At 34.2% G+C, this 17,550-nt stretch overlaps 1 protein-coding gene across 4 annotated transcripts in view; it reads left to right on the top strand.

Annotated features, from left to right (window-relative positions):
- The window catches only part of ZNF654 (zinc finger protein 654), a 92,392-nt gene that overhangs the window by 42,510 nt on the left and 32,332 nt on the right, over window positions 1–17,550 (top strand). For 3 of the 4 annotated variants that reach the window (XM_024761393.1, XM_024761392.1, XM_024761391.1), the window contains exon 3: window positions 14,287–14,368. In XM_024761393.1, the coding sequence (XP_024617161.1) occupies window positions 14,287–14,368 (82 nt within the window). Of the gene's footprint in view, window positions 1–14,286; window positions 14,369–17,550 lie in introns of those variants that run through there. The other variant, XM_024761394.1, reaches the window with a different exon arrangement.

Raw genomic sequence — 17,550 nt, 5'->3', positions numbered from 1 at the left:
TATGCGGAGCATACAAGGAGCATACAAGTAGATATTGTTCAATTTACATCCTTCAATTTTGTTTACAGTGGAAATGCACTTAGTTCCATTTAGTTTCCGTTTCCATAGGCAAACAATGTAATTGTTCTCTTGGGTTTCCTTCCAGACATATTTTATGCATGTACAAGAAAAAAAATCATGTTTCCTTTTCCTCCATTTTACAAAAATGCTAGTGTAGTGTGCGTACTGTCTTGTACCCTTTCTTAATTCAGATATCTTCATTCAGATATTTTTCCCCATCATAGAAAAACTATCATCAGTCATTATAATGGTAGAGTATTTAACTGTTATGGATATATAAAAATTTTAACTAACTGGTACTCAATGGGTGTTTAGATTATGTTCCAATCTATTGCTGTTGTCAACAATAATGAATCTTGAATTTTAATGAATTGCCACGTATGAGTGACACTTGGAATATATACAGGCATACCTTGTTTTGTTGCACTCTGCTTAATTTGATTTGCAGATAACTGTGTTTTTTGCAAGTTGAAGGTTTGTGGCAACCCTGCGTTGAGCATGTCTGTTGGTGCTCAACAGAATTTGCTCATTTCATGTCTCTTTGTCATGTTTTGGTAATTCTCATAATGTTTCACACTTTTTCATTATTATACATTTGTTATTATCTGTGATCAGTGATCTGTGATGTTACTGCTACAACTCACTGAAGGCTCAAATGATGGTTAGCACTTTTTAGCAAGAAAACATTTTTAAATTAAGGTATATACTTTTTTATACATGACATTATTGCACACTTAATAGATTATAGTATAGTGTAAACATAACTTTTATATGCACTGGGAAACCAAAAAAATCATGTGTCTTTATTGCAATATTTGCTTTATTGTGGTGATCTGGACCTGAATCTGCAATATCTGAGGTATACCTGTGCAAGGAGTTTTGTATATTGTACAGGTATCCTGGGAGTAGAATTGCTAGATCAAAGAGTCTTAGGTTTGTCATTTTGATAGTGCCAAATTTTCTTTGTAGAGTTGAGGCAATTTACAATATTGCCAGCCATATAAGAGAGGACCTGTTTCCCTACACCTTTGTCAATGCATTGTTTTATAAATTTTTTAAATTATTATAATTTTCAAACCTACACAGAAGTAGAAGGAATAGTATAATGAACTGCCCTTACCCATCACCAGCTTCAGTAATTATCAATATATCGTTAGTCTTCTTTCATCTATACCTCCACACTTTACACATTGCTAGTTATCTATTTTTTATAGCTTTATTGAAGCATAATTTCCTTGTCAAAGTTCATGCAGTTTAAGTCTAATTAAATGATTTATAGTAAATTTATAAAGTTGTGTAGCCGTCACCACAATCCAGTGTTACTACATTTTCTCCACCTCTAAAATATCCCTCATACTTACTTCCAGACAATTCCCAGCCCAAGGCAACTACTGATCTGTTTTCTATCTTAATAGAGCTGCTATACCTAGACATTTCGTGTAAACAATATGTCACAACATGTAGGCTTTTACATATGAGTACTTTCATTTAGAGTAATGTTTTTGAGGTTCATTCATGTTTTAGCACTTATCAGTAGCTCATTCATTTTTGTGCTGGATAGTAATCCATTGTATGGATATAGTACATTTTGTTTTTACGATCAGCAATTGATGGACATATGGATTGTTTGCAGTTTTTTCTCTATGAACATTTGTGTACAAGTGGACAAATGTTTTTATTTCTCTTGAGTAGATACCTAGGGATGGAATTGCTAGATGCTATGATAAGTTTATGTTTAACTTTGGTTTAACATAGAACTGCCACACTGTTTCCAAAGTGACTACACCATTTAAAATTCTAACCAGCTATCTAGAAAGGTTTCAGTGTCTCCATATGTTCACTAACACTTGTGATTATTTGTCTTTTTCATGGTAGCTATTCCAGTAGTTGTGTAATGGTATCTTATTTTGGTTTTAATTTGCACTTCCTCAGCGCTGTTGATGGCAAATATCCCTTCATGTACCTATATGCTATTGCGTATCTTCTTTGGTAAAATGTCTGTTCAAATCTTTGCCCATTTTTAAATTGGATTGTTTGCCTTATTAAGTCGTAAGAGTTCTTTATATATTCTGGTTGCACATTCTTTGTCAGATCTATGATTCGTAAATACTTTTACCTATTCTGTGGCTTGTCTTTTCATTTTCTTATTGGTGTCTTTTGGAATCTATTGCTGGTTTTAAGAAATTTGATTGTAATTTTCCTTGTGTAATATCTCTCACATTTCTTACTCTTAAATTTCTTGGAATTTTGGTTTTGTACTTTTTTACCAAATTTGGGAAATTCTCTCAAGAATTTTTTAGGAAAAAAAAAGTAAGGTGGAAACTTATGGAGGTATTTCACAGGATTATCATAAATTATACCCTACATTGCTTATTTGTCAGAATTTTCAGAATTCACTATTTAGACAACTGATAAGAAAGCTAAGAAAAAGCATGTATCTATAGATACTTCACAAGAATATGTAGAAATGTATTTCCTTTCTTAAAATGAATTAAATAAATATTACAAGTAAATTTTATTTTCAGTTGTAAAAAAAAAAAGAATTTTTTTAGAAATCACCATTATGTTTTCTTGCATCGGCAGGCGGACTCCCAACCACTGCGCCACCAGGGAAGCCCCATTATGTTTTCTTAAAGGACACCACTTGAAGGGAATCCACAGTTGACCCACACCTGACTGATTGTTCTATTCATTTTTTTCTGTCTTTTTGTGTGTGTGTTTTGTTTTAGTAATGCTATACCTTGTTTTCACTGATTTTATCTTCTGCAGAGTCTAATCTGACATTAATCCCATACAATGTATTTTTCATTTCAGACATTGGATTTTTTTTATTTATGAAAGTTTTAATTGGGTCTTTTATGTCTTCCATTTCTCTGCTTAACCTGATTATTCTTTACCTTAGGAGTTGGCAGACTATGGCCCATGGGGTCAAATGCTGCCCATGGCTGTTTCTGTTTTTTTTGTTTTTTTGTTTTTTTTTTAATATGGCTCCCAAGCTAAGACTGGTCTTTATATTTTTAAGCAATGGTGTGTAAAAAAAAAAATGTGAGAGAGACTTAATGTGGCCCAGAAAGCCTAAAATATTATCTGGCAACCCAGGCTCCACCCTCAACATAATATAACAGTGGAGGAATTTGAAGACAGTGGTGCACTGAAGGTCATGATAGCAACAACCCACATGATAGCAATAACACAAACTCACTTAACTCATGAGTAGATTTATTTAAATGCCCAACAGTAAAGCCTAGCAGAAGAAAAGGCTTGTCTGTTTCCAGGCACCAATTTTATTAACATCTGTTTATACTTTCATATATCATAAAGTCCAGCTTTCAGTCAAAAATTATAGACACATAAAAAAGAGAAAGAAAAAAATGCACTATCAAGAGACAAAGCAGTTTGTAGAATCAAATTTAGATATAAAGATCTAGTGGGAAAAATGGATAACATGGTCGGACATATTGAGAATTCCAGCAGAGAGCTGGGACACTTTTTAAGAAAGATTCATATGGAAATGCTGGAAGTAAACGATATAGTAACAGATTAAGAATGCCTCTGATGTGCTCATCAGTAGAGTCAACACAACACAATTGTGGAAAGAATGAATGAACTCAAATATAGGTCAGAAGAAATTACCCAAACTAAATGACAAAAAGAAAAAGAGAAGAAAACAACAGAGCATCTAAGAGTGTTGGGAAAATATGAAATTGTATAACATATGTCTGTTAGAATCCCAGAAAGAGAAGAAAAATGAGGCAGAAGAAGTATAAAATAGTAGCCATGAAGTTTTCAAATATAATGAAAGATGTTAAACCACAGGTCTAAGAAACTCAGAACAACAAACAGGATAATTTCAAACTCTCTCAGACTACCACCTAGGTCCCCTAGGTGCATCACATTCAAACTCAAAAAATCACAGAGAAAATCTTGAAGGCCACCAGAGAACAAAGACATTACCTAATTTAGAAAGCTACAGCAGGCATCTCAGAAACTATGCAAGCCAGAACACAGTCAAGTGACATCTTTAAAGTGCTGAAAGAACAACTCTTTCAACTATCAATTCGAGAGGGAGAAATAAAGGTGTTTTTGGGGAAGCAAAAACTGAAAGACTTATTCCCAGAAGACCTGAACTACAAAAAAAAGTAGTACAAGTATGATGCCAGACAGAAAATCTACCTAAAGAAATGAGATCTGAAAATGGTACAAGCTTGAAGATGCAGTTGACCCTTGAACGGTGGAGGGGTTAGGGGCACCAACCTCCCACACAGTCGAAAGTTCATGTAGAACTTTACAGTCAGGCTTCCATTTCTGCAATTCTGCATCCATGGATTCAGCCAATCACAGATTGCACAGTACTTCAGTACATATTTATTGAAAGAAATCTGCATATAAGTGGACCTTCACAGTTCAAATCTATGTTGTTTAAGGGCCAACTGTAAATATAAAATTGAATTTAAAAAATTTTTAGTCACTGTGAAACGTAACTGTTTAATGCAGGGGTTGGCAAACTTTTTTTTTTTAAAGGCCATATACTCTAGCCTTGCAGATCATAGAGTAACTACTCAACTCTGCTCTTGTAGCACCAAGGTAGCCATAGACAACATAAGTGAATGCATATGACTGTGTTCCAGTAAAACTTTTACAGAAACTGGCAGCCAGCCTATGGGTTATATTTTCTAAGTGCTGAGATTAAAGCAAAAATTGTAGTGAAGTATTGTTTGTAGCATGTAAAATTTAAATGAATGACAAAAAGAGCACAAGGATTATTATCTTATACTTAAAGCAGCATAATATCATTTGAAGGTAGGCTAGGACTTATATATAAGGTAAACCCTAGAGTAATCACTAAAAACATTGAATACAGAGATGGATATATTAAGCGAAAATAGAGATAAAATGGAATCATAAAATCACTCAATCCAAAAGAAGGTGGAAGAAGCATCAAATGGAGCAATGAACAGAGAACAAATCCATGGTAGGTTTTAATCCAAGCAATATATGTAAATTGCCTAAACCTATTAAAAAAGACAAATTAGTTGGATAGAAAAGCAAGTTCCAACAGATATATATCCATACCCCTACGCCCTTTTTTAGATAAACAGGTACACACTTTTCTACACTCTGCTTTTTTCACTTAATATTATATCTTGGAGATCACTCCATAGTGATACAGAGATAGTCCAAATTCCTTTTTACATCTTACAATATTGTGTAGATGTACCATAGTTCATTCAGCATGCCTTCTATTGATAAGTATTTGGATTGCTTCCCTTGTTTTCCTATTACAAGTAGTACTATGAGTAATATCCATTGGCATACATCTTTTTGTATGTTTGCCAGTAGATTTTTGGGGTAGGCTCCTAGAATCTGTGTCAAAGGATGAATATATATGTAATTTTGCTAAGTAGTCTCAAAGTTCCCTTTATACAGCTTGTACCATTTTGCATTCTCACCCATAAAATAAAGCTTTACCTCCGACCTCACCACAGTTTTTTGTTGTCAAACCTTTGATTTTTTGCTAAGCTAACAGGAGAGAAATGGCACGTCAACGTGGTTTTAATTTGTATTTTTCTTATTGTGAGTGAAGGTGAACACCCTTTTGCATATCCTTAAAGACTATTTTGTTTCATTTTCCATGAGCTACCTGTTTATATTATCTCAAGCCCATTTTCTATAAGTTAGTTGGACTTTTTCTTCTCAGTTTTCATAAACTCTTTATGTATTAGGGATATTAACCCCTTCCTCTGATATTAGTTACAAATGTATATGTTTTCATTTATGTTTTGCTTTCCTTATGGCAATTATACTTTTAGACATTTTAAAATGTAATTAAAATTTATCAGTGTTCTGTTGCTTCTGACTTTTGAGTCATAGTTAAGAAAAAGTTCTCTATAACCAAGTTATATGTGATTACTTCTGATATTTGTAGTGTTTAATTTTTTATATTTAGGTTTTTTTATCCATTTTGAATTTTTTCTTATGTTTGGAAATTGGAGTGAATCAATTTTGTCTTTTAGTATTGGGCTATCTGATATGGAGTAAACATATTCCCTGATTTGAGATGCTGTTTTTGTCATATACTCATTTTTCACATGCAGTTGTCCTATTTTTGGATTTTCTATTTGATTTCATTAGGCTATTTGTTGATGTGTCAGTATAATACTAGTTGAATCATAAAGGCTTTACAAAATGTTTTAATATTGGCAAGTTCCTTTTCATTGCTCATGCTATTTCATGGTTTTCCTAGATATTAACTTTGTAACCAACTTTCTACTTTCAGAAAAACTTGAAGTTATGTAAATTTATAAATTAGGAGAATTTAATATTTAACTTACTGAAGTATATATTTTATATGCTCTTTATCTTCCTCCACTTCAAAAACACTGGAACACTAAGGCTGAAACTTCTCCTTCCAACTTTAATGTTTATTGATGCCATGTATTTTTGCTATGACTTTTAAAAGCCCAGATGAAATTATTATTATTGCTTCATGCTGTCAAATGTTTTAGCCTATGTGCTTACTAATTTGCATCTTAGACTCTTCTTGCTAATTTAATTACCTGTGTCTTTGTAAACTGTCTTTATTATTCTCTGGTTGTTTATATATTGTTCTTTGTATTTGGCATTTTATAGCTTCCTGTGATTAGCTAGGTATAGATTTATTTTTATTAATCATTATTGAGATTTTCTGGGCTTCCTGTACCTGAGGATTGGTATCTTTCATCAGTTATGAAAAATTCTTACCCAGTTTTTGTCTTAGCTTCATTCTCTCATTCTTTTTTTTTTTTTTTTTGAAGTATGATTAGGCATGTTAGACTTGTACACTCCATTCCTCATGTCTTTAACTCTTGCTTGTATTTTCCATTTCTTTGTCTCTCTGTATTGCACTTTATTTTTTTACAGATCTTTCTGTTTACCAGTTCTTTCTTCAGCTGTGTCTAACCTGCAGTTAAATATGTTCATTGGCTTTTAATTTCATTGATTTTACTTTTTATTTCTATAATTTTTTGACTGCTATTGTTTTTTATCATTTTAATATTTCTTTATTCCTTAATATTATCCTCATTTTATATTCTGGGTCTGGTTTAAATATATAAAATCTTCATGGACTTTCTGTTGCTTCTTGCTCATGGTGTTGTGTTTCCTTATATACTGTGGTTTTTATTGTCATCATCATTATTATTTACATTGTGAATTTGTATTTTCTTGGAATAAATTTATTTGCAGAAATTGAGGCCTGAATTTGAAGTGGATATTCAGAAAGGATCTACATTTGTTTCTGGCAGGGACCTGGAGATATTACTAGTCCAGGACCAATCTTAGCTAAATTCTTGGCTTGAGAATTTTTGGACCATGTACGCAATATGAATTCAGGTGACAACCTATATGAGAGGATTTTAAAACTAGATTTTTTTTTTTTTTCTTTTCCAGGGTAGTTCAAAGTGCAACCAGACAGTTTTCCTTAACAGTCTTAGAAATGTGGTGAAGTTGGTGGGAGGAGCATATTGGCATAGCTGTTTGAAGTTTTAGTCAAGGCAAAAGCCAGCTGTTTTATCCAGCATTTTACTTGTTTTCTGATGGTGAATCGCTAAGGGTACTAGTCTGTCATACTTTAGAGAAAATAATGTTTTATACTGATACAGTTTATCAGTATATAGTTGAAAAAAAAAACTATGAACCTCTTCTTTCCTCACTAAAGACATTACTGAAGAAAGTATTTTGAAGATAAATGCATTGGAATGCTTGAGTATGACAAAGTAAATGCTCTTTGTTAATATTAAGTAATGCTGGGACTTGCCTGGTGGTCCAGTGGTTAAGACTCCACACTTCCACTACAGCAGGTGCAGGTTCGTTCTCCAGTCAGGGAACTAAGGTCCCACATGCTGCACGGGCGTGGCCAAAGGAAAAAAAAAAAAAAGATTAAGTACTGCTGAGTTGAAACATCTATATGATCAAAGATTTAGAGTTAGTAAGTGTAGAAGAAATTGTTAAAAATGAGTGTTTAAAGTGTGGGCAATAACATTTTATTCTATTCTTATTTAATTCATGTAGAACAGACCTAATTTTCTTTGGCTTAAATTAGTAAGTGGATTTCTTGTATTTGGATAGTTAAGCATCATAATTTAGTGGAATTTTCCTATGGCAGATAAATGCACAAATCCACATTCTTATATTTTAGTGTGAAAATTACTTATCTGCTTCAGAGACCCAAAAAAGAAAAGTAATTCTGGTCATAATTACCAATCTATTTATGTGTGCCTTTGTATTTTAAGAAGTCTGGCGCCTTATTACCACTTGTAATATATGTGAAGTCTGGTAAACACTTGTAATATATTGTCTGAATTCCAAGCAACCCAAGGATAGAATATAGTTTGTTTCATAAATGGAGACTTTAGTGATATTCTAGTTATTTAAACTTACATAGCTAATAGGAATATACTGATTGATGAAAGTCAAATAAAAATGATGGTAAAAGGTATACTTTTTTAAATTCAAAGGGCATGCCATCTATAATATACTTGTCCCACTGCAAATAATTTATGTTTTTATATAAATCATTTTACCTAGGTATTTCTATTTTGAGTAATTATTTCAATTTAGGTGAATGAACTGTAGGTAACCCATAATTTGGACTAATATTAGTTATAATTGGTTAATGTACAGACTATGACATATTAAGCATTATACTAAATATTTTATTACACAAACATTAAACACTATATGAAACATTCAACATTAAAAACCAATATAACATTATACAATAATAAATTTTTGGAAAGAAACATTTTGATGAATTTAGTTAGATATCTTAAAAAATCTTCATAATTTAAGTGAGGAAAAATTGGTGTCTTACATATCAACAAAATTGACATGTGCAGAGCTGAGAAGAACAAATCTGTGAAGACCTCAGGTTTCTTCTTAGGTTGTTGAAGGAAACTTTGATGGCAATGTTAATAATAGAAGTAGTAATACTATATTATTATTAGCATGCACCTATAGCACCCCCAGGGATTGTTTTAAGTGCTTTACAAGAGGTAGCTACAGTTATTGCTCCTGTTTTATAAATAAAGAAACCGAGGCACAGAGATATTAAGTGACTTGCCCAGGGTCACATATCAAGGAAATGGTGGTGCTGAGATTGAAACCCAGTGTGGCTGTAGACCATGGGTGAGTAAAGGGCCAGATAGCAAGTATTTTTAGGCTTAACTCATAAGGTCTCTGTGGCCACTACTCAGTTCCATTATCTAGTATGAGAGCAACCATAGTCAATATGTAAATATATGGGTGTGGTTCTGTTTGAATAATAATGTACTTATTGACAGTAATATTTAAATTTCATGTAATTTTTACCTGTTAGGAAATATTATTCTCTTGGGTTTTTTGTTTTGTTTTGGGGGGGGGGGTTGTTTGTTTTTGTCTTTTTTTTTTTTTTTTTTTTTTTTGTCGTACGTGGGCCTCTCACTGTTGTGGCCTGTCCCGTTGTTGAGCACAGGCTCCGGATGCACAGGCTCAGCGGCCATGGCTCACGGGCCTAGCCGCTCCACGGCATGTGGGATCTTCCTGGACCGGGGCACGAACCCGTGTCCCCTGCATCAGCAGACGGACTCTCAACCACTGCGCCACCAGGAAAGCCCGTCTTTGTTTTTTAACAGTTTAAATATGGCTAACTATTCTTATCTCATGTATTATACAACAACAGGCCTTCCTGCTCTAGACTGCTATATATATTTTGGAGTCCTACCTTGTTCTATTGTGGACTCATTTACCCTGCATCTTGTAGAGTTTGCCTCCTTGAGGGCTAGACAATTTGATCTGTAAACATTTAGTTGATCCTTTACACTAGGCAATAGGAAATTCAACAGGTCTGAGACAGGAAGTTTCTACTTCTACATATACTCTAGGTTTTTCCCTTAGTGATTTCACTACTATGTAAATACTTGTTGACTTTCCTGAATCTTACCCTCAGGCAGAGTTAGCTAGACCATATTGTTTTATCATTATTTACTCTACTTATTTTGCATATAGTTTTTCTCATTTTAATGTCATTATAATGGACTTGGGCCTTGTTATTGAGGTAGCTGATAGTGAGGCATATACAGATCTCTTGTAATGTTGGCTCCCCTTTCATGTTCACATAATACAGACATAATTCTGCATATTTAGATTATCTACAAGGTCATATTAATCTGCACATTCATCTCTAAATTTACTGCCATAGCATATTTTATTTCTACTAAAAACCTTTGTATCTCTTCCTCCTTCAATAGAATTAAGTGGTCTACCAGTCAGTACTATCTACTCAATGTAATGATGCAATTTCTACCCCATTCTACCTAGTACAAAGTTAACACCTCCTTGTTTCAACATGTTATAATAGTGATACATGCAAAGTACAGTACTATGATAGTACAGAAGAATCACCTATGTATTAGTCTGGAGAGAAGCAAGGGAGTTTTTAGGCTAAGTTCCTAGGTGGAATCGTATAAATAGGTCTTGAGGAAGCAACAGATCTAAACACCTTTAAGCACACAGGAGTTTTAGGCTATGTAGGAAAGTTTGCTGCAATTTGAGCATGGAATTTGGTAATATCTGTATGTAAAAGTAGTTTTGGATCAGACATAAAGGTTCTTATGTCAAAATAAGGAATCTGAATTTCCTCCTCTTCATCAGTGATCTCAAATACCTAAATAAAATAGAATGGGAATATAAGTAATAAATAAGTCAAGTAGGCAGTGTGCTGGGGAAGTGGGAGATGGATGGAGACTGGCAAATTGGAAGAGAGGTCCATGCCCTGACTAAAGGCAGTAGCTGCTCAGCTTATTTTGCTATGGAGAGATGCAAGCCCTGTGTTACAGGGATTCCTCTTTATCAAGAGCTCAGAGAAATCTACATTTAATCTGAAATACCACAGTTTTTAAATATTGGAAACTAAAATATTTTTTAAAAATATTTGATGTATATAAACAAATGTGTCAGCTGAAGGTCTTTGCTTTAGATGGTAAAATCTACACAGCCAAGTGTTAAGTCTGTAAGTAGATCATTCTGTGTTTTAGGAAGATAACAATGGCAGCCATGTTGAACATGGATTTTAGGTAAGTGTGGAATAGCAAGACAGGAGATAGGGTCTATTAGAAGTTTAAAGATGAGATAGATGTGAATTAATGCTTTATTAATAGGGATAGAGAAGATTCCAGAAGTACATTGATGGTGCTCTTTTATACTTACTTATTGATGGTAAAATAAATACATAATGGTTGATAATGAAAAATAATTCTCCTTTTCATCCCTGACCCCTAGTTTCTTTTTCCCCTATGTAAAGGCAACTGTTTTTACCAGTTTGTTGCATATCCCTCTAGTAGTCTGGCAATATGCATTGGTGTACATGTGCCTTCTACTCTCTCCCTTCCTTTACACCAGTGATAATGTAATGAATAGATTTCTCCATCTTTGTTTAACAATATATGCTGGAATTTTCCCCTTATCTATTCATATAGATGTAAATATATTCTCAATAATATTCTCATTAATATTTGTATTATATTTCACTTCATGGGTATATTATAATTTAACCAGTCCCTTGTGGTAGACATTTAGTATGTTTCCATTGTTTTACTGCTACAAACCATCTGTGGATGTATATCTATATATATGTGTGTCTTTGAACTTATGTGTGTATTATTTGGAGGATTAAATTCTTATAAATGGAAATGGTAAGTCTAATGGTATGTGTGCGTTTAAGATTTTGTTGACTATTACTATGTTGCCTTTAAAAGTAGTACCACTTGGGCTTCCCTGGTGGCGCAGTGGTTGAGAGTCCGCCTGCCGATGCAGGGGACACGGGTTCGTGCCCCGGTCAGGGAAGATCCCACATGCCGCGGAGCGGCTGGGCCCGTGAGCCATGGCCGCTGAGCCTGCGCGTCCAGAGCCTGTGCTCCGCAACGGGAGAGGCCGCAACAGTGAGAGGCCCGCGTACCGCAAAAAAAAAAAAAAAAAAAAAAAAAAAAAAAAAGTAGTACCACTTATCATCCCTCCAACTAGATAGCAGAGCCTATTTCTGTACTTCAGAGCCATCATGGGATATATCAACATTTTTATTTTTGTAAATAAGATAGGAGAGATGACATTTCATCTTTATAATTTCACTTATTTAATTATAGTAGAGAATCTTTTTATATTTGAAAAAAAATCCACTTGCGTTTCTTTTCTGTGGTCTTCTCTCCCAGTTTTCTACTAGGTTGTTACCTGGTTTTTTTTAAAACAAAAATTACTTATATAAGCTTTTTAATTAAGGAAATCAGCAAAGATTCTCAGTGTATTATTTTGCTTTTGACTGCTTTTATGTGGTTTTGTTCTGTTGACATTTAAAAATTTTAAGTAGTCAAATTTATAAATATATCAGTTTATGGAGTATGGTTACTATACTGTATTTAGAAGGGTCTTTGTAATTATTGTGTAATACCTAGGTCTTTTATATAATTTTAAAATTCTCAGTTATATTCTACATTTGCATTTGTATTTAAAAAGTTGTCTTTATTAGTGATTTGCTTTATTAAAGGCAAAAAGTAAAAAGACAAGAAATAACACATGTTGGCACGGATGCAGAGAAAAGGGAACCTTTGTACACTGTTAGTGGGAATGTAAATTGGTGCAGACAGTCTGGAGGTTCCTCAAAAAATTAAAATTGGAGCTATCATATGATCCAGCAATTCCACTTCAGTATTTATCCAAAGAAAATGAAAACACTAACTCAAAAAGACATATGCACCCCATGTTTATTGCAGCATTATTTACAAGAGCTGAGATGTGGAAACAACCTAAGTGTGTCCATCAGTGGATTAGTGGATAAAGAAGATGTGGTATATATACACAATCAAACATTATTTAGCCATTAAAAAATGCAGTATTGCCATTTGTGACAGCGTGGATGAACCTTAAGGGCATTATGCTAAGTGAAATAAGTCATATAAAGACAAATACTGTATGAGCTCACCTATATGTTGAATTTTAAAACAAAAAAACCCCAAGAACCCCCAAAATACCAAGCTCATAGATACAGAGAGCAGATTAGTGGTTGCCAGAGGTGGGGGGTGGGGAGTAGGCAGAATGCACGAAGCGAGACAAAAGGTACAGACTTCCAGTTATAAAATAAATAAATCATGGAGATGTATTAATAATACACAGCATGGTGACTATAGTTAATAATACTATGTTGCGTATTTGAAAATTGCTAAGAGAATAAATCTTAAAAGTTCTCATCACAAGAAAAAAATTGCAACTATGTATGGTGATGGATGTTAACTAGACTTACTGTGATCATTTCACAATATATACAAATGTTGAATCATTATGTTGTACAGCTGACACCAATATATTGTTGTGTGTCAATTATGCCTCAAAAAAAGGCGCCAAAAGTGTTTAAAAAAATACAACTTCAGGTATTCCTAGTTGAGTCTTCTAGGTTAATAAAATTTAAAATTTTTCAGGGATTCGTCATTGTGATACTTTAGGATTACTAAATAATATCAAATAATTTTTAATAGTTTTCCATGCTCATGATTAGGAAATAAGTTATATTTCTGCCTGTGTGAACTCATGAATTGTTAAAGGCACATAAAGTACTTAGTAACAGTATTTTCCAAATAATTTATTTAAAAAGGAGGAACCACAGAGTTTGGACAACTTATCATAAATGGGATAATCAAGGTAAGCCTAGGATTTGAGGACCATGTGTCATGTATTAGGTATAAAATTGGTGATATTGCTGTAATATAAATGTTGGCTGAGACTTTTCATTGTGCCTCTTATATTTTTGGGTCAATTTTACCACCCTTTGTATTTCTTTGAAAAACAATCAGATTTTGAGTTTTCTCTGGGGTCCATTGTATTGGGGTGAAGCTGGACTATGTGCCCATTTTGAATCATTGTTATATGTATAGCCACATTTTTGCCACCTGGTATACCATTGCATTTTTTTTCCCCACTGTGAACACTGGTAGACATAAGTAATGTAATTGTTCATTCTATAGGTATAGAATTTCAGTGTATTTCTTTTTATTATAATTTTACTGAAAACATAACATGAATCCTAAATGATCAATATAATTTTTCAAAGCCAACTATTTTAAAACTAAATATCTGATATTATGTAACTGGTATCTCTTGAGACTTTTAAATTGGGGCAAAAATTCAGAGAAGCAATGAAAGTTATCATTCACTTATTCTTTCTAGGAGTTTCTTTGAGTTGCTGCTGTTCTTTGGAAGAGATGAGTTTTATGAAGAGCCCTTAAAGGATATTCTTGGATCATTCCAGGTAAAACAGTTTACTACTTACATTTTGTCTACATTTAAAACAGGCCTTTATTCCCCACCTAAAAATAGTATATTGATTATAAGCTTTTATATTTACTAAGGTGGCAATGCTTAAGATTCTGTTATGTTGGCAAAAAAGAAAGTTCTTGAAATTAATCTTTAGCTGTACTTCTAAGCAATTCATACAGAGGATTCTAATTCTACATTTGCTAGACTAGAGCGTGCTGCTACCACCCTTATAGATTCCCAAGCGCATCTTGGACATATACTTGCTTTTTATTGCTAAAGGCTTTTGTTCCAAAGCCCCATGTAGAACTCAGCCTGGAAAAAGGACTCTTTTTGCCTAGACTAGAAGCAGGCTGTTTGTCCCATGCCACTTTTTCCTTTGGTTGTCTCCTGATTTTGTCATCTGTTTTCTTAATAGCCTTCCCAAAATAGGAGACAGATTTTTTTTTTTTTTTTTTTTGCACATGCTCCATGAGTGAAGAGTAAATCCAGAAGAGAATGACAAAAGATCTAAGACCTCACCTGTAGATAAAAGAACATTTGATGTTTTTACCATTTTGTTGGGAAGCAATACATAGTACCGTGGCTCACTGATGGGTTCTTGGCAGTCTCATTGCCCTTTTTTGGGGTGGAATAAAGAAAGATGTACTTTGAGCTCCCCCTAGAGGTATAGTTGTTCAGACAACGTATTGCAATCTACCTTGAGGAAGGAAGTCATCAGAGTAACAGAAAAGTCATGCAGTGCTTTCACTCACCTAGAATTTTTATTTCATGTTTATTTAAAGAACTTTTAGACTGAATTAAAACAGATTTTTATGAATGATCACTCTGGTACATACATAAAATAGGAAAACTATAAGCAGACTTAATTGGCTAAGGTATATCTAAAACTTCTTCACATTCAGAAGCTTACTCTAGAATTGCTTTTCCTTTCCAGTCATCAGTGTCTATTTTTCTACACCATTTTGTCTTCAGTGGCATCAAAAGTGTTGGTGATGCAGCATTTCCTAAAATAATTAATAAAAGAACTCAAAGTCATTGGTACTGGGCTTTTAAAAGCTTAAGCTGGCTTTATAATAAGTTCTGTTTAATCAACTTTTGACTCCTGCTTCAGGGGTAGTGTTAAATTAGATTAATTACCCTATACCCTTCCTATACCATCTGATATCCAAGAGTTAAGAGAGTGCTCTGCTAGTCTCCTGGATTTTATTCTGCGTCACCAATATACCCTTTTGCAAGTTTTCATGTTGTCTCTGAATGTCCGTGCATGCGGAATGACAACTACATCATGACCATTACCAGGCTGACGTGGATTCAAAGATAGCATTGAATGTAAAACATAATCTGATTTCAGAGTTATAAAAATATGAAAAAATGTATCTTAGAATCAGTGAAATTAGGTACATTATATTGAACTTTCTACTTTATCCATCCTTACATTCCTCAAGTGGTAAAAATACCTGTTCTCATGGAGCCTGCATTCTAATTAGAGTCTATATTCAAGTATTTAAAACTTCTTAATTTTCCATTCCATTTTTCCTTTGACACTTGTGTTCTTGGCAATCTATTCTTGAACTTTTACTTCAGCAAATATTTATTTAGTCCCCGTCGTGTGCTAGGCGCTAAGCTCTGGAAAAACCAAAATAAGCAAAAGCAAAAGAACCCCTGCTATTGTGCAGTTGAATTCTGGTGTAGAGACACAAAGACAAGAAGTCAAACCTTTGTAAAGTAAGAGTATTTCAGAAAGTGACATGACTTTAGTGGGAACTACTGAAGTGTTTTTAGAGTAGAGAGACAATACTTGACTTCTGTTTTAAATGTGTGAAATCATAGCATTTGTGAAGGGATATATCCTTTTTCTTTTTTTCTTGTGAACGGGGTTTCCATTCAGTTATCAAAATAATTAATCCCTCAAGGGAAAGTTCATGGTTTTGTATTGTTTTCTATCTCCTACTCAAATTCTAAAGCCCGCCCCTTCTCCTGTTTGTTTTTAATCTCTGCATTTCCACTACTTTTGTTGCTGTTGCTTCTTCCTACTCTGAATTTTCTTGGGCCTCTAACTCCTGCCTCCTTGGAGAGATTTCACCTTCTCTTCCCATCTTAGCTTTATCTGGAGAATAGTCTTCCATTTTCTAACTGAACTGCTGCTGCTGGTGCTTTGCTGCTGGTGCTTGCCAGACATGTGCCCTAAGCGACCCAGGAAAGGCCAACACGTAGTCCATCATGTATACTCTTCTAAAACCTCACATTTGCTAAGTTTTGTGAATTCTCCAGGCTTTTGACTGACCTTTGATAACCCAGTGACAATCCCAATGTCACCTTTTGAATTTTTTAATACTTTCTACTAGTGCAAGCCCTAGTTCCCAAGTGGTACATTTCTATCCATCTTTCATACAGCTTAAGATCATGCTCTTTCTCCTCTACAAGAAGTAGGACAAACACAGCGCTGCTCATACTTTAATGTACATAAAGATCACCTGGGGATCTTGTTAAAGTCCAAGTTATGACTCAGTAGTTCTGGGGTGAGGCCTGAGAGTCTGCATCTCTAACCCGCCCTGAGGTGAAGCTGGTGGTGCCGTTCCCTGATCACGCTTTGGGTTAGCAAGGGTTTAACATTCTTTGCTGGGTTTGAGTTAATCGCTCATCTGTTCCCCCACCTACTCCCCTCCCATTTTCCAACTGTGAGTATCCCAGCTTGCCACTCTGTCATCTTGGGCAAGTTACATAATTTCTGTGTCAGTTTTATCATTTGTAAAATGGGGATAATGATCGTACTTGCTGTATATAGATTCATCGGTTTGGCGTGGTTCTTAGAAAAATGATCAGGCTTAAGGCCTAAGGCAGGCCTGTAACCTGTCTGGTGAAATGTGTGAACTCTGAAGTCATACTGTTCGGATTTCTGTTTTTCACAGTGAGACCAAAACCTACCTCTTAAGCTTATTCTGTTCTCCATGAATTTCAGATTTCCTAAACCTTGAGTTGTTCAAGTAGAAATTATTAATTTTTCTTATCCACTGACTATATTTTTCCTCTGCTTTATTCCAAGAGGAAACTTCATTCTTAGAACCAGATGTTCCATATACAGATAGTCCCCAACTTAACGATGGTTCAACTTACAATTTTTCAACTCTACAATGGTGTGAAAGCATACCATTCAGTAGAAACTGTACTTCAAAT

This window comes from Neophocaena asiaeorientalis, unplaced genomic scaffold (assembly GCF_003031525.2).
Source record: "Neophocaena asiaeorientalis asiaeorientalis breed wild unplaced genomic scaffold, Neophocaena_asiaeorientalis_V1.1 scaffold635, whole genome shotgun sequence".
Lineage (NCBI taxonomy): Eukaryota > Metazoa > Chordata > Mammalia > Artiodactyla > Phocoenidae > Neophocaena > Neophocaena asiaeorientalis.
The sequence above is the reverse complement of the archived record's forward strand: the minus strand, read 5'-3'. Positions and strand labels throughout refer to the sequence as shown.